The sequence below is a fragment of the Synchiropus splendidus genome, chromosome 1, assembly GCF_027744825.2.
Source record: "Synchiropus splendidus isolate RoL2022-P1 chromosome 1, RoL_Sspl_1.0, whole genome shotgun sequence".
Lineage (NCBI taxonomy): Eukaryota > Metazoa > Chordata > Actinopteri > Syngnathiformes > Callionymidae > Synchiropus > Synchiropus splendidus.
Genome location: NC_071334.1, coordinates 46,951,203 through 46,975,444, shown reverse-complemented (window position 1 = coordinate 46,975,444; position 24,242 = coordinate 46,951,203). Strand labels below are relative to the sequence as shown.

Genomic DNA, 24,242 nt, shown 5'->3' with positions numbered 1-24,242 from the left:
CGTTGAAGAATTTCTTTAAAAAAGACAAATGCGTCAACGTTTAAAATGTTATTTTCGCGAATATAAATAATGACTTATTGTTGCTAAAAAAAATCGGACTATATTTTGATTTATATTTGGACTATCATCATTATTGTATAAGTATGATTCGTATTCTGAAAATAAAAAATATTAAACGTTTTTGTTTTGTAATAATTCTGCTTTTAAATGTGATAAATATTTAACGAAACGAAATCATAAATGGCTTTGCTTGCGTCGAACTGCTATTCTCATGTTGTCCACAAGATGGTAAGAAAGGTTCAAAACTAGAGTGATATCAATATCCTTTCAAATGAAATTTCTTGTGTTTAATTCGTCATTCTTTTTGGCCATTTCCTCTTTGGTCATCATTAACCTACCTTACCGAACCGTTACTTCATCAAATGTTCTCATTGTTGCCTTCCACTTCTAATTGTATCTCCATTGGTAACATTCTTCGTCGGTTACACGCACACGCACACACACACACACACACACACACACACACACACACACACACACACACACACACACACACACACACACACACACACACTCGCTACCCTAAAAAAACATGCATTTTGCACGTAGAAGAAAAAGGGGATCGAGGATCCTTCACTCCATTTATTAATTTACATAAAGCGCACACTCTTATTTATGTTACTCTGTCATGTTTCAGCATGACACTTTTTCATACTGTTATCCGGAAAATTGCTGTCTCTTGGGATATTGTGTTGGACACACGATAAAGAACTTGTCTCACACTCTAGTGGGTGCTGGTTTACACAGACAGAGAGAGAGATACTTCATGAGTTAAGAATTATGTTAAGAGTTATGAATTTTCTGACCAGGGAGACCAGTGAAGGGTTTTCTTTTATTTCTCTCCCTTTGGTTTGTTATTACACCACTACAACCAATGACGTCTCCTGTGTAATGAGATCATTTTGGTGATGTGAAACAGTTAAGTTGAATAGATATTTTTTTGAAAGCATTGTTATCTGTCATATCGTGTCGACAAGACAAATGTATCTGACCCCATTTTTTTTAAACTGTGACATTATTTTCTTGTTCGCATTCCCCTCCCTTCTGTCAATGAAGGTTGGGCCTTCTGGCTCGCCGTCCCTCAGCCAATAAAGTCGAGACGCCTGCTCGCGGAGCTGCAGCTGATGTACCGCAGGCTCCACCATGGACGCTGACACTGCCGTCCGGAGGCTCAAACCGCTGCAAAACCTACACGGTTATCCCGAGCAGGATGACGGTGGGACCCGCTACCGTTGTGAGAACAACGGCTACAACGGGGACCCGAAGCGGAAGCCCGAAGTGAGACTGTACCTGCTGCGGGAAGGACTGGCGGCGACCGTGGTCACTGTGTTTATTTTGGTGCTGTGGGGACTCGTCCATGTGTCGCTACGACACCTGGTTATCGGGAAATCCACGGGGGAGTTCAACGCCGTCAGAGCCCGGTGAGTTTGGACTCTTAAGCTGGTTTGTTTTGGCAATGTTGGACCCGCTCTGGTTAGGGCTAACCTTTCCTCCAGTTTGGTAACAGACCCGCCTGGAAACCACTACCGGGTCTCCCTCCGCCTCCGCTTCCTCGTCTTACTCTTCATCTACCTGCTGCTTACCTATGTGAGAACATGCTAGAAGGCTGCTCTGGGGTGGGGGATGATATCCATTCAACACCTTTCCTCTCGCTGTTGTTGCTGTAAACATAGCGTTAAGACTTGAATCAGCTGAGGGTTGCACCAGTAAGAACTACCATTCACGTTGATCAGACAGTGCGACTCGTCGGCTGTTGTTTTGACATTTCCATTTTCCATTTCATCTGGCTGTCCTGACCTTTAAACGCAATGATACAACTAAAATAATTCCGCATTAATTCATCTTAACCTGGTTCCAAACCCTGCTGTCCAAAGTTCACCTTTGTCATGTAGGGTGTTCTGACATTTCTTCTGCTTATTCAGAGCAGTAAAAGTTTCAGTTTCATTTTACACTATCCCAAACTTCCCTATTTTTGGCCACCTCAGTACGCACTGACTGAGGGATCTGAAGATCTTGAGCCAGAGTGGATGTATCCGTTTCTGCTTAGTTGCCATGTTTTTATTGTATCCCGTATATACCTTTTATTTGTGACGTCTGAGGAAAACCTTTGGTGTGATTTGGTGCCTTAAACAAAACTGCTGTGAGCATGAGACATTGGCTTGAAGTACCTGGTGGTTGGTGGCCGCCTGACTACGACAAAATGTGCTCATGAAATACATAGTCATAAACAGCCTGGTTCCCTCCTCACTCTGACCTTGTTGCTCAGGGATGCTCGTGGTGATGGATGGAGGACTGCTTGGGGGAAGACACCTTGATAAGGGTATTGCTTTTGGTTTATGGTAGAGTCATAACCAAAAGCAATGCTACCTGGTTGCAATGTACTCTATTATTCCATTTGCTTTGCACTAGCAACAGTGGGAGGTGCCGTGCATGAAAATCTCTGAGCTGGACAATCTTATTCTGAAATCAGCTGCATGTATTCATCCAACAAGGTTCTGAAATTGAGCCCTGTGGCCCACTAAACACACTGTCTCAAAGTTTCTCGTAATCACTGCTTCTAACTGCAACATTATTCACAAGACTGTAGACTTGAATACCAGAGCATTGCCCACTGGGTCAAAGGTGGCACTGAAACTCAAAAGCGACAAGTGCCACATTTTTGGAGGGCACAGAGATCTGAAGGCCATTGTGAAAGTCAACGGTTCAACGTCCAAAGACATTGGACGAAAGGAAGTATTTTCACATTCTTAAAGCCCAAACAGTTGGTCTTCTGAAGAGTAGACTTGGGTACTGTGAAATGTTACTGGTATAAAAGGTTAAAAACAAACAAAAACCTACTGTGAAACAAACAAAAACCTACTGTGGTGAAAGTGCCACTTGAACCTTATATTTTTGTATCTCAAATGTAACTATAAATAAAAGTTTTACTTTCACTTCATATTGTTGATCAATTGTACACTCAGCCTCTATTGTTTACCATTTAAATAACATTGAAATTGAGTCCCCTGATCACGAGGAAAATCTCTTCAAACTTTATTTTCTTCAAAAATTGACTATCAATCAGACAGTTTAATGTCACTTAGCAGGAAATATCTGGCAGTGAAATGAGTCATCTGTGAGACAGCTACAGACCTGTACAGCAAAACTGTGATAAATAGTAAAAAAAAAACATTTGTATTGCATGAACACTTTGCAAACAGTTGTCACTATATCACTTTTGTCATCTAGTGCATCTAAGTCGATGACAAAATAAAGGAGGAAGTGGCGAAAATCAGCCATCACATTACTTTCTGCACTACCCAGTAAAAAAACATGGAATTATATACAGACAAGCTTTTTTTCATTGTTATGCATTTGACCTGTTTCCGGTTGAAGGAAGTGCATTGTAGATTGTTGAGGGTTTTCAAAATGAAGGCACAGAGCCAGTAGAGTGGTGTGTAATTATTTAAATTCTCTTTGGGTGAAAGCCCATTAATAGGACCAGCATCTGGTGGGGGTTGTCATGTGATCTATCTGCCTCATCTCAAGTATGATTATTGACTGTTGAAAATTGTGTGTGACCAACTCATGATTTATGAGTGCATGTAGAAAAATGTTGCAGAATAAATATACAGATGCCATCATATGTAGTGAAGTACCTCAAAATAATATTCACATGTAGAGTATATTACTCAAAAACTGTAGCAGTAGCAAGGTATTTTTACTTAGTTTACATCTCTGGGAATAGACACAAGCGAAATGTGTCATAATAGCGTTATTAGCCTGTACAGTGAGTGTAATTTTTGGTTTTGTTTGCCTAGTTGTGGCGCACATTTGCTTCATTTCAGAAAACAAATGTACATGTAAGACTGTTAGAGGAGAGACACTTGGAGTCATCGCCTCTTGTTTGTCAATACTAATACCTCATTCAAAACACGGAGACCTATCTGCAAAAGACAACTTGCATAATGAGAGTTTGCTCATATGACTTAAGAAACACACCACTGGCAGGGTGCGGCAGCATTGATCCACCAATCTGGTCCTTAGTACACAACCCAAACACTGTGATGGACTAAGTCTAGTTTTACTTTATTTACGTCATCACTACCTTAAAATCAGTCAGTACACTTTAGAATCTGCCTCACTGTACTCAGGACTTCCGGGGAGAGGTTTGGAGACAGACTTGCCTAGCTATACCACGACTGGTCATGCTGTCTGTGATCTCAAATGTAACTCTTCCACAAACATAACCTTGTGAATAAATAACTTTTGCCTTAGGTGCTTTGTCGTGTCAGGACCTGTGTCTGATGCTGCAGGTGGAACTATGGGGAATTGAGGAACAAGATTGTGCCACCTCTGCTTTTACCCTCCTAGGCAATCACAATGTTGGGCTGGGTGCCACTGAATTGGATGGTAATAAGACTTTAAAAGCCTACATTACTGCCCTGATAAAGCGTATTGAAATGACATTTCAGGATGAAATCTCTCTTCTGACTAAAAAGTTTAGTACTTCTGAAATGACTTTCAAAGAGGTTGTCTTGTAAGGAGATACTCTGCCATCTTTGACTGATGTAAACTTACTGTACAGGCAGCATATGAGAGAGCACTTGAGCTCATGATGGAATGTGGTAATGGAGGGTGAAACAATGAGCCAGTTGGTGGTTTTCCTTCTCTTAGACTACTGGAAAGACTGCAGTGGAGCGCCAGATTAAAAGTCGAATGCTGCCCAACGGTGATACGGCATGTCTAAATGAAAAGGGCCAAGTGGAAGACGCATAGATACAAGTGGCACCTGGAGTGGGATGGAGTCAGAAGTGTAGCCTGTGTGCTTGAAGCTTATGCAGCGTGACTGAGGGACAAGAATGCTGGAGGTTGGTTCAACAAGATGAAGTAAAATGTCAGGCAAGTGGAGATATTATTTTGGTTGAACTAGAACTTTCTTAAATGCATTCCTGATGATCTAGATTATATTAGTTCAGATGAGATGAGATGGCCTAGTGAACTAAACTGCTTTTCAAGAACAATCCAGTTGCCCAAGTGAAATGCCACATGTAACCGCAGTTCACAAACGTAATCACAACAAATCTGAAAGGATGAGAGTGATTTTTACCGTGGTCGTCCATCCCACTGGGAGAAGGAAAGTGGGATTAAGCATCTCAATCTGAGGTCACCAGGGCAGCAGTTGAGCTGCTGAGAGTGCTGGATTTGCATTCATTCAACTGATTTAAACATAAGTGAGTCAAACGTGCTGCATTAAGACGCTCTGCCTCTCCGGCCACCACAATTGCTGCTTTCATGAGCCCATGACCCTGCAAATCCAGATTAAATTACAGGCATTAAAGTGCCTTCAGAAGTTACTCAACAAGAAAAAAACAACGACGCAGATTAAATAATTATAAAAGTTGTTGTTCCTGCTTTAAGACATTTTAAAGTGTGAAATCTAACTTGTAGTCTCCAAGTTATACATTGCTTTCTGCACTTCATGCTCTCTTACTCCTTAAGTTTAATATACGTAAATAAATAATGTATGCATTGCCCACTGGGCTGCAAAACTCCAGAACTCCATTTATCTGCACCCGCACACCAGCACACATTCAGAAAAAAGTAATAACATGGAACCTATTTATCACACTGAGATAATGTGGGATAATACTGCAGTTTTTATTCGCAAGCTAGATATCTGTTTGGAAAGGTTATTGTCTCTCCGGACATCTCTGGTGAATAGCCATCCATTCACTTTCCCCAGTTCAACTGAGATTGGGTCGGGGGGGGCAACTGTGGAATTAGAGAGGCCGGTACATTGTTTTCTCCAGAAACCTCACCTTTCTTTTATGTAAAATCAATCCATTCCATTAAGAAAGGAAAATCTTATGGGATCACAAAATCACGAAAGTCTCCAAAAACTGTTTTCTGCTCTGGACTCATCTAAGCTTTTCCTTTGACCGATCACAACAAAGGAGTGTGGTGAGGGTGCAGTAATCCTTCTACGACCTCCCACCGGGGAAAAATGGTGTTGTGTTTACCTTAAGCCACAGAGTAATGAGCTTCCTTCATGTCAGGAAACATGTTTCAACTGAATGCTTATGTGGCATTACGCAACGCTGAAGGCTGACCTCTGGGCCACAAAGGTCCACTTGATAGTAGTCCATATTTGACACATTCCGAGTGTGAATTTGTTGTACAAGCGTGTAATGATATCAATGCAAGCTAATAATGGTGTCGCCTTCCAAACCCAGACAACACCTGGAGCGGATCACTAGTGTGGGTCCCCGGCCGGCAGGCAGCCAGGCGAACGAGGTCCTGACCGTGGGCTACCTCCTGGACCAGATTGAAAAAATTCGTCTGGAGACTGCGCACGGACCCCACAAGGTTTCTGTGGATGTGCAGCGGCCCACTGGATCTTTCTCCATTGACTTTCTCGGCGGCTTCACCAGCTTCTACAACAGGGTCACCAACATCGCTGTCAGGCTAGAGCCCAAGAGCGGCGCCCAGCATCTCATGCTGGCCAACTGCCACTTCGACACGGTGGCTCACAGTCCAGGTATGGAATTGATGTTACATTCTTGGATCACACTTATTCTGCTGTGGCGTGTTGTGAAACCTGCAGAGCTTTCCCTTGCGCTTAAATAAGCAATTCATCATCGATGCACTTAAATAATGCCAGCACTTGTTTACAGGGACCAGCGACAGTCATGTGGACCAAGCGCTCGATATTTTACACTCCACAGCAACAGGATGTTTCGGGCTTATGTTGTTGAACTTGCTTTTAGAGGCACTTTCTTTCAAATGTTTTGGTTTAGATTCAGGAATGTCCTTCACACCCTGAATTGAAGAAGGTTCTGCACGCATGTGTTCACTGACCTCACTAGCTCGGAGGAAATGTGTTTCCAAGAGGTGTGGACCAGTAGAACACGCGTATCCACGGGACATCTCTTTGAACTAGTTTGGAGCAGAGCTGCAGATTTGAACGTATGACTGTGACATTTTTAGGGACGAGGATTACCGGTCACTTACATAAGTGGCAGCAGCCTGAGTGGTGCCCAGACAGGACGCGAAACCCCCGCTGCCCCTCCCTGAACACACTGGATCCTGAAAGCCGGAGCACATGATGTCTGCGTCTGCCTCTGATTGTTTTCTCCTGTGTGAATTCACTCTCACCACTAACCTGTCTGTGTCACATGATTCATTCACATGCTCCTTTCTTCTGTGCGACCTCTGTCTGTATTCTCTCACCATCTCGCCACCAGCAGTGGCAGCTGGCACTTTACCAGGTTTACACATTCCTCAGATGCTTGTTCTCACAGCCCACTCCCATCATTTGTAGCCATCCAAAAGTTTGTTTGGTCGGTGGTGGTCTGGCACATGTCTTCTTGTCAATATTTCAGAACCGAGGACTTATGATGGTCATGCACTGTTATCCACATATAACAGTGACATGTCTGACTTTGAGCACACAATGTGTCCTTGTTCAGGTGCCAGTGATGATGCAGTGAGCTGCGCAGTGATGCTGGAGGTTCTACATTCGCTCGCCAACCAGTCCACACCACTACACCACGGAGTTGTTTTCCTCTTTAATGGAGCTGAGGAGAATATCCTGCAGGTGAGGTCACCTTTAGGTCAACAAGGTGGTGGAGTGTACATGCTATAATCCAGGGTTTCCTGCACTGCTGTGGCATTTAAACGGCCCCTATTGACACATCCACAATTTAACCCCAAAATAAAACAGACAGAACACAGTCTGTAACATGCAGGAACACAACAAGGTTGTATATCTCTCCCCAGCTGGAGTCAGACCGCTACCCCATGGTCCCATACTCGTTTTAAATGATCTTCGAGCAACTATCACAAATGGACATTTTATCTCTTATTCCAACAACTCTACTGATTATTGCAACAACCTTCTCTGCTAAGAAAACATCAAAGATGAACCAGCAACTGGCTGTTTTCCAGTCTGGTGTGATATTGAAACTGCTGAAGAAAAACTTGTTGCGTAACTGTGTCAAGGGTTTGATTCCACAAGGGATGGATTCATGTGACAAATTATTGTCTCAAGGTTGAGAATGCATCTGATGACAATACCAATGTGCCAGTGGTCTGTGTGCAGCATCAACAGCGGGCATGCGATGAACACAATTGAGCTATCAGACCACGGCAGCATCTGTTATTGGTCTGCTTCTAATGCTCATGTTTTAGGCCGTACACTAGAGTCAGTGTTGGCATCATGACTGGAATGCAGATTTCCAAGCCGCACATTCCTCTTTTGGTAAGTGTTGGCCACTACAGCGCGCTCAAGAACAAGCAAGTAATGACATTGCATTAGTCCTGTGGTGAAAGTATATCTAAATATATATATTTTTTTGTCTGATTAGTTCATGCATCATGTAATGCTTGGGGTCATGTGGGTGCTGGGCATGTCTGATCTCACGGTTGCATATTAATCCCGAGAGTGATGCGAGTTCTTGTAAATAAAGCTTCCCCCTTTGTTGAAAACAAGGAAGTACATTTTCCTCTGAAAACACGATCATGAGTGAAATACTAATTGAATGCTGTTTCCTCTCTCAGGCCAGTCATGGCTTCATCACTCAGCATCCGTGGGCCAAACAAGTCAGAGCCTTCATCAACTTGGAGGCTGCCGGTGTTGGCGGGAAAGAGATCGTCTTCCAGACAGGTATTGTGTCTCCAGGTTAAAAATGTGTTTGAAAATCGGGAGAAAGTGTGACGATGGAAGCGATTGCTTTTTGAAGTAGTGCATTAAAGGTCTCCGAACCGTGGCTTCTGGACCCTGAAATGCTCCGGCCTCTAGTTGTTGCTAAAATTAGCTCTATTGTTGTTGAGATCATTATTTTGCTGAAGTTGCAACTGTGTTTCTGTTGAGTGAGCAAGAAGCAAGGTTGTTTGACAGCTTCATGCATGGTACTTATCCATCTCTCCTCACTTAGATTAGAGCAGTTCTTCTGTGTTGACATCGCCTTTTTTATTATTGTTTCTTTTATGTGGAAGGTGGAGCTGTTTTGAGAATGAACTGTCTGATTTTTATCCTTATCAAAGCACACGCTATTTGTCTTGCTTTTGTTCCTGAGGCAAGAAACTCTTTGAATTTGGCACCCGCCTTATACCAGGCAGAAGTTGGATCTAAAATCAGTGTTGTGAAAATGCTCACTTTAACTTGCAACTTCCGCCTTCAGTTGAGTTTCTGTCTTATCTGTCTGTCCACTTGACAAGCCCCTTTTTCCCCCATGGTTATTACTACTCTACCCTACCTTCTACTCCTCTAATCATTAGCCGAGTCACATGTTAGCATTGTAAACTTTTTCAATAAAGTCCTCTGTCTTTTCATTTTATCTTTATTAAAGCCTAAAATGTGTGGTCTTGCGGTGGCCATCATTATAGATGAGGTTTGAACAGGAGAAGCTACATCGACTGCTTCCATGCTCTTCTGTCAGTGATGTATTTTTTTCAATGGTTACATTACAAAGATGGAACTGGAGTATGGAGCACAGCAGGGAACTTTACAATGTTCACACTTATGATATTTCTATGGATAAAGATGACAGGGAATCTTTGCTGCGATGAGTGACTGTTTTGTCGAACAATTTTTACGTTTTGGATTTCTCCTCAAACTATCCATCTGACTTGTAGATTCCAAGTGTTTCACTCGGCTGTTTAAAGTATGTGTGTGAAAGGGTAGACTGTATAGAAAAAATGTGGAAGAAGCTACTGGGTCGAGCCAAGCACATGTTGGGTCCAGAGTAAAGACAGTAACTCCTGTAGAGACTTCGGTTCTTAATGAAAATCAGCTGTTTCCATATGTTATGCTCAGATGGGCTTTACCTTTCACGGACAATTGTATTGTCACTGACACAATTTAACATGCAGATTTAAAATTATCATTACTTCTGAAAGGTTTGTCATAACCCCACAAAAAATCATTTGCTATCCAAGAAACGGGGCTTAGTGCTCATAGAACTGCAGTTACAATAACCCCATAGCACCTCTGCCACAGCAAAGTCTTAACACAGCTCAGATCCACAGTATAGCTGTGCTTCATGGAGACCTCAGCACGATGCCTCCTGAACAGACTGTGGGAATAAAAATTCAATGGTTTTCTGAAAGCGGAAAACTGGAGCTTTCCTGCGATGTTGACATGATAAACACACACTGCTTTGGGGCGAGAGCAAAAGAGTGCTACAATTCAATTCTGAAAGTTTGTTACTATAAACATGCCATAGGTCCAAGTCTAGATTTGTCACCTGAATTTGCTACTTGTTATAGCGTTCTTGCCATGTTATAAAGTTGAAAAATCCTGTTTTGTTTTTTGTCTTGTAGCTGGAAAACTGTTATAACATAGTCATAAACTCACAGTAATGTTGAATGGTTGCCATTTTTACAAGGGTAACTGTCATTTTTACAGAATGTTTCCCCTAAGTAATTAGCAAATGGTTTCTTTGAATAGGTCCGGAAAACCCATGGCTGGTCCAGGCCTACGTAAGAGCGGCCAAGCACCCCTTCGCCTCCGTGGTGGGTCAGGAGGTGTTTCAGAGTGGGGTCATCCCCTCCGACACCGACTTCCGAATTTACAGGGACTTTGGCAATATACCTGGTGAGGTTGTGCGTTCATGTTCTAAAATGAATGAAGGGTTTCACACTTGTTTTGGTCACAGGCATTGACTTGGCTTTTATTGAGAACGGCTTCATCTACCATACCAACTACGACACCGCCGACAGAATCCTGACTGATTCAATACAGAGAGCAGGTATGTGCACTTTCAAAAAGGAAGGTGTTTTCAGTTTGATGAAACACTGTCAGCACCTTCCCAGGAGCAAATAGACCTATAATAATAAGTATAGTAATACTTATTCCAAGGCAAAATGCATTCCTCAGACATTAAAACGATTTATTGTGATGTTTTGTGGTCACCCAGCTCTGTTAATCCCGGATGGGACAGCTGATGACAAGTAAACTAACTTTATTGTTGCTTTTCTTGAAGGAATTCTCACAGCATGTCAGTACAGACTAAATAGCACTGAAAGAAGCTCAGGGAAAAGAGCTTAGATAAGTAACTTCATTCTTTACATAACTAGCTGTGTAAATTTACAGCGACCGTTTACATCTTGAGGATATTTGGATAATATGAGTATAAACTTGAAAAAAATGAGTGGAGAATTTTTTAGCCCTTGGGTGAGCAAGACCATTTGTTTCTGTGTATCGTATTTTTCACAAGCATAAATCATCACCCCCACGTTTCTCTGGCCTCCTCCATTCTCCTTACACACCTGGCTATCCTGAGAAACATGGGTGGAGCTGGGTGTCAGCTAGTGCCAGGCTCTTCTCTGGCTGGCTAAACAGATTTGTGTCATCGATATGACTTTTGAGAGTATGGTATTTTAGAAAGGAAACTATATTGACAGTGGTAAATGTATTTTCTCTTTGCTGACAAGTCAATGGATCCATACAGCTCCCCCGAGGAATGCAAACGTACTGTACATACCATCCACACCTTTGTTCTCAGTTACCACGTGCACCTGCTTCGCTGAATGGTTTTCGCTCCACTGTGCAGATAAAAGCGCTGTGTCAGCACCAGACAAACAACCTGCAGATTTCTTGCTCAGCAGCAACTGGACATCTGTCGTTCTGCTAGCGACTATAGAGGATGGTTATGGTGTGATTTCAATGCTACGACGTCTGGTGGGATCGTCGGGAGGTGGATAGCAGACAAAGTGCTGCAACCAATGATGCACAGCCGCTCTCACAGTAAAAACAGAGAAATCCAAGTGGCGGACAAGAAGTGGTTGGACTGTGGCTTGTTTACAAATCAGCGAGAGAGTCCTACCAGGCAGGAGGACAATAGAGCTTTGTCCCACTTGTGTGTGTGTGTGTGTGTGTCTGTGTGTGTGTCTGTGTGTGCCTGCTCTAATAACTGCGTAGACATGCAGGCAGCAGCGCTTTGAAGAAACCAAGCCTCAGGCAGCAGGAACCGATGTGGTGACCTCTTACTGGTCCTGCTTGTGGCCGCATTTCCGCATCGAACTGTGACGCTCTAGCACACACGATTACAGGCTTGTAGGTCACACGGTTAGTGTATGTCTATAAGTGAGTAGAGCACATGCTCTCTGTCCTGCTGTCACAAATGTGTTCCGCTGAAGCCATCAGAGGCCCCTAAGAACCATGTTTAGTTGGTAGTCTTTATTCCAAATTAGGGGTGGCCAACCAGTCGGAGGCTAAGAGCCACAAACATATAAGGATGTAAGGCTGTAAGACTCACCTGAACAGCTGGTCAAGCAGTATAGCGGTTAAAACTTGCTGGTTCGCGACCTGCGTATGTCTCTTGTGCATGTATTTTTTAAATAGTCTATGAAATATCAAGCAGCGTAAAAAGTAATGTGTGCAGCATTTATTTTACTTGTATATTTTTTACGTTGTTCCACATAATTCCCAGTGGCTTGACACTGCGTGACGAAGGAAATTGAAGTCTTGCACAAATGCAGCAAAAGACTGGTGTTCCTGATCATTTCATTTGTTGGCTATTCATTTTCTATTGCGAAGTTGCCAAGCATGTTGGAGGAGGGTTCTAATTGTTAGTGTTTCTGTGTGTGCAACTGAGGTCCGTGCTGCTTTGCGACTTGGTTAATACAGCGAGATAACCCTGTTAATCGGATAAATCGGCCGCATCATCCAACCTCAGCAACTGTGTGGGAGTTCTGGTGACGCTGGTTGGGCTTCCATGCTGACAACAGAGTTTTCTCTTAGAACAAGAATCGGTGAACTACACTGGCATTGAGAATGATGGATACTAAAACGATTGCTATTCAAGTGCTGGCCCTAGTCACTTCAGAAATTCTCTTCAACACAAGTCTCACCCTGCTTCCAGGCGACAACATTCTGGCCGTCCTAAAGCACCTTGTCATGTCGGAGAAGTTGGCCGACTCTTCGGAGTATCGCCATGGTAACATGGTGTTTTTCGACCTGCTCGGGGTGGTGATGGTGGCTTATCCAGCACGTGTTGGCACCATCCTTAACTATCTAGTAGCCATGGCGACGTTCGTCTACCTGGCCAAGAAAGCCTCGCAGCCCGGCAACGGAGGTGAGTCATGTTTTCTTTGTTTAAAAAAAAAATAATTACCAACGATATTTTTTTCTGCATCTGTTTAGGGTTCCGTTATGTGCGAAGTTTGGCGTGTGCAACAGGGGTGGCAGTAGTGAGTTGGTTTGTGGCTCTGTTGTCGGTGCTGATCGTGGCTCTGGCTGTCACGCTGCTTGGCCAGTCCATGTTCTGGTACAACCACTTCTACGCCTCCGTCTGTTTGTACGGAGCCGCCGCCACCGGCAAGATGATCCTCATCCACACACTGGCGAAAAACCTTTACTATGGGGTGAGTTTTCTGTGTTCCAAATACTGTGAATGTTCAGAAGTGGCGTTCTTGAGGGAAGCAATGGCTTCCTGCCATTGTCTCTGTTTGAGCTCGAAGTCCAAACAGGTTGTACTTTTGAGCTCAAGAGTAAGATGGGGCCTCACAGCAGATGAAACTGTTTGCTTTGCAAGTACACTTTTAAGAAGCTATTCAAAGGGCCACTGACATCAAGTCAACCAAGACTTTATTAGAATACCGTGTTCCCATTCTGTGTATACACAATATTTCAATCAAATTTTTTTGCATACATGACCATAAATTGCACACAAGGGTCAAACATGGGCATCATCTTGTGTACCAACTCTGTAAGCAATCACGGCTGAGTGCACGGATGCAGAGGAAGTCGCGAGCAATATCAGCAAAGATTCAAGTGACTTGTCAACGGGTTTTGAAGAAGAAGATCAGAAGTTCATGTAAAGGACTTTATTCAAACCACATCATTCTGGAAGCAATGTCTCATGCTTGTCAGAGGATGAAGGGTCTGACGCTGCAAAGTTAGTTTATTTTGATAAGTATCTTTATATGACCATTCACTGTGGGGAACTGACCGGCTCTGAGTGTTATACTCTCCTCCGAAGGCTCAACAGTACAACATATCTAATGCTTGTGGGTAAGCAGAGAGACTTTTTCCTGTGAGTTTTGTCACCGCTGCTTCTCTTCTCAGTGGACATGATGCATTGCTGTTTGTTTACTTTGAAAACCCTGGGTATTATAGTCAGTTTCGGAACATTTCAGGTTGAAGTCATCACTGTAGAGAACCCACGCCAATGGTTGCCACTTGTCATCACTGTCATCATTTGGGAAGAACGGGCACGATTAGAATAGCCAGCCACCATGCAGCAGTTGGGCATTCTCTGATACTGAAGCTGAAAGGGCTTGTTTATGACTCCTGTGACACCATCAAGGCATATTTCCAGCTGTTCCTCTGCTGTGCCTGAGACTCTTAAATATTTATCATTAATCTCCGACTGCGTTTCCTTTTATTATCTGGCCTTCAAGTCAATATGGCCTCCAGCAACAACTGCAGTTTTTGGTCTCAAAACACTTCCCTTTTAAAAGTGTCTTTGGATTAAATGTTAGTCCACTTCAAACGTGTGTGTTTTCCGAGATAAGTAGATCTGCTGATGCCTTCTTACTAAAACATTGGTGGAAACCTTTGTATTCCTGGTGTGCATTGAAGCTCATGGGAGTCTTAGTCAGTGGTCTTTTATTTTATGAATTGATAATTATGGCCATAAAATTAACAGAAACAGAAAATTGTTTATTATAAAGTACCGTCATTTCCGGACTAAAGAGCGCATAGGAAAATTAGCCACGCCCACTACATTTAGGAAGGAACATAGATCTCGTTCATACACAGTGATACTGTCTGCGCCGTAGAGAGGTCAGTGGTGCACCCGGCTTTAAAATGCATGAGGATCACTTCTAAACTAGTTTTGAAAACGTGGTCCAGCATGGAGACTGACTCATGAACCAAACTCAGCAATGTTCTGAACTTGAATCATCAACTCCTCACATCTTTTATTGACATTAAAGTGCTCAAAATGCGCAGTTTTCACCCACCTGTCCGATGTTCCGACACCACAGCTGGTCTCGGCTGCTGCTTCCTGTCTCCAGTCGTCCAGGAGATAGACTGTGGGCGGAGCTGCGGACACACGGGTGAAAACGGTGCATTTTGGGCACTTTGTGGTGAATAAAACACCTCTGATTTCATTGGTTTGATGTGACAAGGCTCAACATTTTTCCAGCACGATGCTCTTAATCCTGTAAAAATTCATATATCGCAAATATCTGCAAATATTTTAAGCTCATGATTGAAGTTATTTTTATAGTGGTACGATGTATACAAGAATTGGTAAAACAATACTTTATCTTTGGATCTCAATATTACACATACGACATTGTTCTGTCCACACATAAGTCAATCCTTCTATTTGCGTTTATGCACTTGAATATTGCTGGATTGCTGTAAGGAGGTCCATGAATTTGAGATGAGGCCCCGATAGAGGCGGGTGTTGACCTGTGGGTGGCAGGCATGAAAACAGCGCGGACACTTCGTAGGCTTCTGTAACATGGCAAAACTTGAATCATGTGATGGTTTCATTCATATTGTGGAAGAATTGTTTGTGAGACAACAGAGCAGGTCAAAGGAGATTTCCCGATCCTGAAAGAATGTTAACCAGCTCGACCAAGATTATATCCAGCGCAGCGATACTTCTCGTGACACAAATAGCATTAATTCCTCTCAGCAGTGTTTTATTACCAGCAGAATACTATCTTTTACTCCTCCAGATTCCTCCTGGACGTATTGACTGAGGTGAAGTCGAGGCCGCTTTATCTTTAAGTGGCTCGATATCTCACGATGACTGGCTCCACTCACAGGTCTATAGAAGTTAAGTGCAGTGAGGAGAGCGCCGGCAGCTCCTGGACTGAAGACGGGCACCTTATTTACTGCAGAGAACCTGTTGACCTGCCTGGCTGTGGTTTTTAATAGTTAGTGATAGCCAGATGGGATTTCCTTGCTAATGTTTCCTGTAGCTTTAAGCCTGTAGAAAACCCCTGTGGATTATCCAAGTCCTTTTGAACAAGGATTCCTGAACGCCGTCACATGAAGCGGTGATTTCACCTTGGCACTGTTTGTGTGTCTTAGACGACTGCTGAACTAGTTTGGAACCTGCTGTGGGTGACGTTTGGAAGGAAACCTGCACCCAGATGGAGGTGGCGTGTTTGAGCTGCTCAGACATTTCACAGCCATTATCTGTCCATGGTTTCCAGTCCCTTAAGTGTTGAATCTTGTACGACCATGTGCAGTGCTCAAGCTTCTGTGTCTTAGTTATCGTACGCAAAATTAGATCTGGCTAACTATAACAGAAGTGCAATGATTCACAGCAGGTTACCTTATTCGGTCCTCATCTTAAGCCCTGCATGAATGTCTGTCGGAACTGCTCCTGATCTAATGCAGGGGCCCATTCAAGTGATAGAATGATTCATGACTCTTGATTTCATTTCTGATCAACAACCATAATTAATCTACTTACACACAAACAAACCAAAACCTGGTGAAATGACTTGAAACCATGTGATCGTCGCAAAGACATTTATTTGCCATTAAAAAGTCCAACCAACAGCAGAACCAGGTGCAAGTCATAATACTGTTGATGCAAACTGTTGAACATTTGAAAAACTGAATAAAATTCTGAATAAAATAAATTTAATAAAGCCATGTCTAAATATCATAACATAAAAATGATATATTTAAACTCCAAAGAAGATATCAGTAAAGTGTAAATTAAAGTATCACCATAAAATATATGAAAAGTTGTTACTGTTGTGGGGAGTGCCATCACTTTCTTTTTCTTCTTTTCAGCTGTTAATTCAGTGACTCACTACTGCCACCATACGTGGATAATGTATTAAAACTGAGCGTCTCGTGGCCCAAAGGTGTAAAACAAAAAAACTTTTAGCGGCCCTCTAGGAGGCGCTTGCAGCCCAACCATGGGCCCCGGCCCTATGGTTAAGAACGCCTGCTCTAATGTACCGATACTGTGAATCTATGTGTTGAAAACTGTGGCGCTGCTGTTAGACTCCATCATTTTCATCTCCTCTCCCAGGGTGTCCGGCTGGTGGAGCTCGGCGATCGTTTCTTCGACGTGAGTCTGCTGCTTTGGTGCCTCAGTCTGGTGTGGTTGACCCAGCGCGGCCTGTGTTCTGCCTATGTGCCCATGCTTATGGTGGCATTCCCACTGACCACCAAGCTGCTGCTCGCCAAAGAGTTCAAACACAGAGGTGAGCACCTCTAATCCTCTAATCCATCAAGATCCACCCTTTGAGACTGTCCCCTTCTTGTGCTTGTCTGATGAAGAAATGGAAATGACAGGAATAATGAGACGCATAGTTGTGTATCGGTGTCTAACCTGTTATTGACCATCCTGACAAGGACATTTCTAGTTGCCATCGCTGCCCAAAGTTGATCCCAGCCATGAAAATTCCAACACCATTCCGAACCAGGTTCATTACAGTGCTCCGCAGCATTTCTTTCTTCGTTCTTCTTTCACCCAAACACAGCAGATACACGTGGTGACAGTAAACAAAACTGCTAAAGTTTCAGCGGCAAGCTTTCCGAGATAAAGAGAGCAGTGTTGGTGCGCGGCGCTGCAGGTGATTTGTTGTGCGTCATTTTAGAAAAGCCTCTGGGCTGCTCAGTACTACCACCTCCTGTTAACAAAAGCGACACCTTGAGATTACATTGATCAGTTGCTCGTAAAACTGCAAAATAAAGATCCAGGAGGTAAATATGTAGAATAGTTCAAAGCTTTTCATACTCTCCGTTTGCTTATTAATGTCATTCTTACTATAAAGTCTTGTTAAATACTACCAGACATTGAACAAAACACAATCTCCACAATGACAATTATACATCTCACGATAGATTCAGTAAACTCTGGATCGCTGTTTTATGAGATGGAGTGGTCCTCATAGGTTCTCTGATGCGGTCGTCTGCCTTGGTTCACATCAACACATGCAGGTCTCCTGCTGCGCTGGTGCCTCGGTGAAACACCCTGGTGAAAATAGTTGGATATTGGACGGAGCTCCGCTCCGCTATTGACAGTGGCGTCCTCTTCCACGTCCCCATTAGGGTTCACTGATCGCGGACACACTCTCACAGGCAGCGCTAATGCTACCACCCAGCATCAGTTAGGGACCATCAACAAATTCTAAAATAGTCAGCGTATCAGTGAAATCTTCAATAAGGCAACCATTTTAGAGAATTGTGAAAAGGTTTTTCATCTCATAAGACAAAGGACTGACAGTTTGTACAATGATTTGGAGAATAGAATATGACTAAATAATCATTTATTCACATGCTTTCTGATATTTCTTCAATAGCATCTAGGAAATGTGTCCAGACTGGTCCATAGTTCAAGTCAAGACATGAGATACAGCAGACAGACGGCTCACTAAGCTTCATCAACAGTTTCAAGAGAGACTGTAATGTCCAACACATGGAATAGAATGAAAATGTATTTATCATGATAATTACAATGTTTATCGCGATAACATTTTTTGTCCGTATCGCCCATCCCTACTCCAGCCATAAACTAAGCTGCCTTCACAGTGCAAAAGCGGCATCTTAGCTGTCTGTTTCATGCCTTTTCTCACAGAAATGTGATATGTTTTTCCCCAGTTTTGAAACTCAAACTGGTTTGAGAAAACATCAGCAGCGGCCAGCACAGTTGGACAGAGACTCTAGTCTCATTCTTGTGTGTCAGCCAGACCTGATCCGGTTTCTTTTCATCTCTCTGCAGGGGCGTCGCTGAAGTACAGCGTGTTCTATCTGCTGGGCCTGGCGCTGCCTTACGTCCACTTTATGTTTCTCATCTGGGTGGTGTTTGAGATTTTCACCCCCATCATGGGCCGCAGTGGCACCGAGATCCCCCCGGAAGTGGTCTTGGCCTCGCTGGTTACCCTGACAATGGTTTTCCTCTCATCGTTTTTTGTAAGTAATTCCCACATCCTTAAACACAAGCAGTGTCCTTCTGAAGTCATTCACCCTTTTTTTTTTTTTCCTCAGCTTCACTTCATCTACTTGGTTCGGAGCACCAAGTGGATCCTGGCGGGGCTGGGATCAGTCTTCTGCGTCATGTTCCTGTTAGTGTCCTGCAGCGTCTTCTTTCCCTACTCCGGCAGCCCTGAAAACCCCCGGCCCAAGCGGGTCTTCCTGCAGGTTTGTTAGTGATTGCTCTGCTGAGGAACCCTGGCTGGTCCAGATGGGTCTCATAAATCCTTCTGGTCTGAGCGACGACGTGCTAAAGATGAGGTGCTCTCACCGCAGCACACCACACGGACCTTCCACAACCTGCAGGGCCAGGTGGAAGACCGAGACTCGGGCATTTGGATCAACAGTTTCGATTTCACCGCCATCCAGCACATCACGCCGCACGTGCCTGAGCTCAATGACAGCGTGAGCACGCGCTGCCGCACCGACCGTCCCTTCTGTGGTTACCCCTGGTTCCTGCCCGTCAAGTTCCTCAGCAAGTGTGTACCACCGCCCTACATGTATCGCTGCCGCGAGCAAAGCCGTTTGATGTGTGGCTGCGTTTGCAGGAAGAACTGGTACCTTCCAGCCCCCGAAGTGTCTCCCAGCGCTCCGATGGAATTCCGCCTGCTGTCACAAGAGGAGACGAGCTGGGGGACCGTTAAGATGAGCTTCAGTGTGAAAGGTCAGGATCGCCCTCTCATATTGGCAAGCTAGCACACATTAACAAACATAGTTGTGTCAGCTAACGGCAGACCGGCGTGTAGCGTAGAGAAGAAAGTCGTGAAATGAGGACTGTGTTTCCTGTGTTTTCTTGGCCACATGCGAGACATTTGGGCCAAGAAGAAAATGACATATAACCAAATGGCGTGCGTGCGTGCGTGCGTGTTGCTAATAAGGAGAGTTATCAAGTGGGGTGTAGCAGCATGCTACATGGGCAGTCGTAGCAGTTTATAGGTGCCAGTCGTGATGATGTTCTCTGAAAGTTTAGGGGAAATGATGCTTTATAAATGTATGCATTCAAGTATTTTCCACGAACATATGCGAAGACTGATCTGCCCCCGATTGTTATAATGTGCAGGTCTGGTTTTGTCCACCCGACTTTGTTGCGTAGAACATTCCTCACGACTATTGTTCCTCGTTGCCTGCAGGTCCGAGTCACATGTCTCTATACCTGATGCCTCATAAAGGGTCCAGTCTGTCCACCTGGTCCTTCGGCGAGGGGACGCCTCACTACGAACCCAGTGGAGAGTACTTCGTCTTCTACTTCCACGGCCTCGACGCGCCTTCGTCCACCTTCTGGTTTGAAATCCAGGTACAGGCCTGAAGGGAAAAGTCTTTTTCTTTTTTATTTCACAATTAAAAATTAATGTGGTGGCTGGTTTGTGGTTGAATAATTGATAGGGCTGTATTGTTTAGTAAGAGGACCAAAGTGATTCATGGAGACGTAGACCAAGCTTTGAATAGGAATTGACTTGACGTGGCTTGGTCTCAGCCCCCCAGGGACCCGGATCCGTCAGGACCAGAGGGGATCATCTCGGTGGCCATCGCCTCTCACTACTTCTTCGGTGAAAACAGAAGGACTCTTCAGCTGGAGGAAGTGGTTCGCCGGTTTCCCTCCTGGTCTTTTCCCTCCTACTGGGTCAGTACATACGACATGTACAGATACTAACCTCGCTGGACAAGAAGCGGAGGTCGGCCTGGAGGCTGTGGGGGGTCTTCTGACTGATGACCGAAGTCTCAGCCTCCTTCAAGATCCTGCACAAGCACACACTCACACCCACTGAGACCCCCGTCACTGTGTCAGCCCCCATGGTAGCAGGGCAAGATGCTGAGCGGCGCCGGAGGTCAGCTGACCAGCAGCTCTCAGCCTGGTAAACTTGCAGACTGGCGCCCCTGAACGCCTCAAAGGGGCAAACTTTTTGTACTTACTCTTTTGTGCCTTTGCTTTTACTAACTCCATCTCACTCAGTCTCTGTCGCCGACTTCCTCCTTCCTCTCGCACTTCCTCATTGACAACCGCCAACTTTCCTGTTTCCAGTCGGGCCAGAACGTCAGGTGTTCCACTCCAGGAAAGTGCTTGAAGCAAGAGGACGTACGTTCTTCTGCACTTGAACAAATCTTTATCATGTCATATACTGTATAGATCGACCTCCGACCGCACCAGGTGACTCCACTCCCCTCTGGGTTTGCAGCGTCTCTTACTTACTTACGGTTTCACCTACTGTGTCAATTCCAGTTCCGTTTCCTCACCATGGCACCATGTCAGATGTGTGTGGTGGTGGTACTTGCAACACTGGTCGGGCAACTTCTCCAGGCTAATGCCACAGTCAGGCCTCGGTGTGAGAGCTGAGTCTGAGCAACATGAATGGAAGGAGATGGAATCAATCGTTCCAGTTGTTTTGACCTGGTCTGGGTTATAAAGAAATTAGAAATAAACTGAACAAGTCCAGCGCCGTCCTGGCTTTGAGCAGGTCTTCATTTCAACAGCTGTCTGTGGACGCTGTTGGCCGTCTAACGCTCTGTTCGTACAGTTTGTATGTTAACAGGGTTGTTCCTAAACTGAGCTTGGACAGAGAGAATTGTCTTCAAAGTTTTCAAAGTTTCAGTTACAAGTTCATATAAGTTCCTGTAAAGCTTGTCATGAACTGGGAACATTATTTATCATTAAGTGACGATAATTTATTCTCAATCCACCCAAGCAACAAAAAGTACATTCATTTATAATGACAGAGACTCTTGAACCTAGAGGCTTGGTGGAGTGCATGCTGCTTCTCTGGTCAATAGTTATCTTCCGTAGAAGACCCATAAAAATTGAAAAGTACCTGGCACAGGAAGTGGATTTGGCTTTGGTGATGTTAGTTGGCTCTCACTCTGTCGCTCACATCTCTAAGGTGTGGGTCCATCCATCCGAGCGGCTGCTGTGCGTTTTCAACATGGTCCCAAGCTTCCTTGTCAGAGACCAGGTTTGTTGAGATTGTGTAGCTGCGTGTGGACGAGTCGGCGTGTTGCGTAGCAGTCAGTCACATGCGCCACAAACCAGCTCTGTGATCCGCCACGGAATGTGGCTGGGGGATTATGGTGAAGATACCTTGAGAAATGTGCACTTTCTTTCTGCTGAAGAGAACACTGCTCGGATCAAGTCTGCCTCTGACTATACACTGTTGCGCTGACAAGTCAGCGGACGTTGTCAAGTGTAGCACCTGCGGAGATTTCACCTGTGGTCACAGGCTGTAACATTCCTTTGAAGTCATCAGGAGTGACCTGTCAATCAATTTACGTCCGATTACAACACTTTTTGTATACATATAAACAATGTGGTTCAGACCACATTGCTGAATTTTGTTAATTTTTTTTATGTGTGTCTGAGAGGAAGTAGGAGGAACTGCTGTAATAAAGTGAGAAACTGTGTCATGCTAAGGTCCTGCTGCTGCAAAAAAATGACTAAAATCGAATCAAGTCTTGACCAAATGTTCTAGAGTTAAAAAATTAAACCTGAGATTTTATCATTCGTGTTGAATGATAGTTCACTTTAGAGAGTAGCACAGCAACGTCAAGGGTCACGTCCTGGATCATCAAGCGAGTTTTAACGCTCCAAACCAGAGTCTTATTTATTTCTGCTAAATAGGCAACTCGATTCTGCTGTTTACCTTTTTGCTTACTCGTGTTGACTTTCCAACCTCACGTGTTCCAACAGGCTCATAAAACGTTGTAAGCTGTATTCATGTGCCGTTTCCCGACGAGAATCTCGCGGTGTTCGTGTGAAGTTTCCAGTTTTGGCAAGGAACGCTTGTCTGCGCAACTGCGCTCCGGAACAGACGCGTCATGCTGGATTGGAAAACAAACATGTGGAACTCGGCTACGACTCTGTCTTTACATTTCCCTTGATTCTTGTGGTTTTCAGAATCCAAAATCTAGTCAAGTAGACTTTTGGCTGATGTTCTGACTCAAGACCAAATGCTTCAAATGTAGTTGGAGCAACTCAATCATGAATGGCACATGTACGAGAATAAGCAAATTGTTGGGATTTTTATTTATTTCATGATTGTTTGTGTTTCTAAACGCCGCTAGATTCCTCACTACCTTTGCCTTCCTTTGTTTGACTCTCTCAGTGAATAATTCTTTGACGTTGATTCCGACTGCTCGAGTGACTCTCTCAAACTGCTGCTGTTGTTGTTTTCCTCTTCTGCGACAATGCAATTGTTTTGTATTCCCTGTAGTGCGAGAGGCGTGTGAGACGCTGCTGACTGGGATCGTACCGAGTGATGATTTTACAATATGCAAAAAGAAGCTTGAATTAAACTTCAAATACATCAAATAAAGGATTGTTTTAACACTTTGTTTTGGTTGTGCCCGCAGCTTCAGACGTCGAGCTAGAAACCTTTTATTGTTAAATAGGTCAATGAACATGTACTTGATACGTGAAAGCAGCAAAGGTACGATTTAGTAGTGATGGGTAAATGAGGCATCATAAAGCGTTTGGACACAGTGACACAGTGTAGATACTGTGTTACTAAATACTGACACCTGCTGGACATGAAAAATCCCTGCAGGCAGCCGACTTCACTGAATTGACACGGAGCTAGTGCGGCGTTTTTCAACCGGGCTGCCGCGGAGCGCAAGTGTCCGTCAGTCAAAGCAGCGCTTCTGTGGTGCGCGGCGCTCCTCTTCCCGCACACTCACAGCCAAGAAGCCGCTCACATGCGCAACTTCCAGCTGTTCTTAAACCTGATGCGCCTCTCACTTGACCACACACTTTCACCACAGAACCATGGAGGAGGGATCCTTGTCTGAGTCGCAACACCAAAGACTGTCTGCACCGCAGAGCTAACGACGAACCTGACGTCTCACTTCACAACTTTATTGATACTCATGGACCGTCAAAGTTTGCTTTGTGGTTTCAAAGTTGGCGAAAAACTAAATGCACAACAAAATAAATGTGCTCCAAAATGTGAAGAGAGAAAGAACAATTGTTTTTATGAAGCAAGTTCAGGCAAAGAATGCTAAGGATTTGTCTGGAAACTCAAAACTACAATAAAATCGGTTTTATTTACAGTTTTTCACAAATGAATAGGGATTTTCTATAGGACTTTAAGCACAAGTGCACCGAGTTGGCCGAGGTTCCTTTGGTGGTGTGACCCGGGATTTTTTTTCAATGAACCAAGGGTGCCGTGGCTAGAAAAAGGTTGAAAAATACTGGTCGAGTGGATACAATAATATCAAGTATTTGCATTCATATTGTATTATTCCATAACTT

The 24,242-nt window shown here is 44.1% G+C and overlaps 1 protein-coding gene across 1 annotated transcript; it reads left to right on the top strand.

Moving 5' to 3' along the window:
- The first annotated feature begins 1,146 nt into the window (after nucleotides 1–1,146).
- On the top strand, nucleotides 1,147–23,309 carry LOC128752364 (endoplasmic reticulum metallopeptidase 1-like). The gene is made up of 15 exons (XM_053853498.1): nucleotides 1,147–1,481; nucleotides 6,276–6,580; nucleotides 7,512–7,639; nucleotides 8,602–8,707; nucleotides 10,493–10,639; nucleotides 10,701–10,793; nucleotides 12,909–13,121; nucleotides 13,190–13,410; nucleotides 17,061–17,235; nucleotides 18,756–18,946; nucleotides 19,022–19,174; nucleotides 19,283–19,485; nucleotides 19,555–19,670; nucleotides 20,137–20,300; nucleotides 20,481–23,309. Exons 1-15 carry the CDS (start codon nucleotides 1,204–1,206, stop codon nucleotides 20,655–20,657), a joined length of 2,670 nt encoding a protein of 889 aa, XP_053709473.1. The 5' UTR covers nucleotides 1,147–1,203; the 3' UTR covers nucleotides 20,658–23,309.
- The last annotated feature ends 933 nt before the right edge of the window (nucleotides 23,310–24,242 follow it).

Bases quoted from the DNA above. Each gene is read 5' to 3' on its own strand.
- LOC128752364 (XM_053853498.1), top strand. From the start codon at position 1,204: ATGGACGCTGACACTGCCGTCCGGAGGCTCAAACCGCTGCAAAACCTA. The intron at 1,482-6,275 runs GTGAGTTTGGAC...TTCCAAACCCAG, and splicing joins TTCAACGCCGTCAGAGCCCG to ACAACACCTGGAGCGGATCA. The intron at 6,581-7,511 runs GTATGGAATTGA...GTCCTTGTTCAG, and splicing joins CACGGTGGCTCACAGTCCAG to GTGCCAGTGATGATGCAGTG.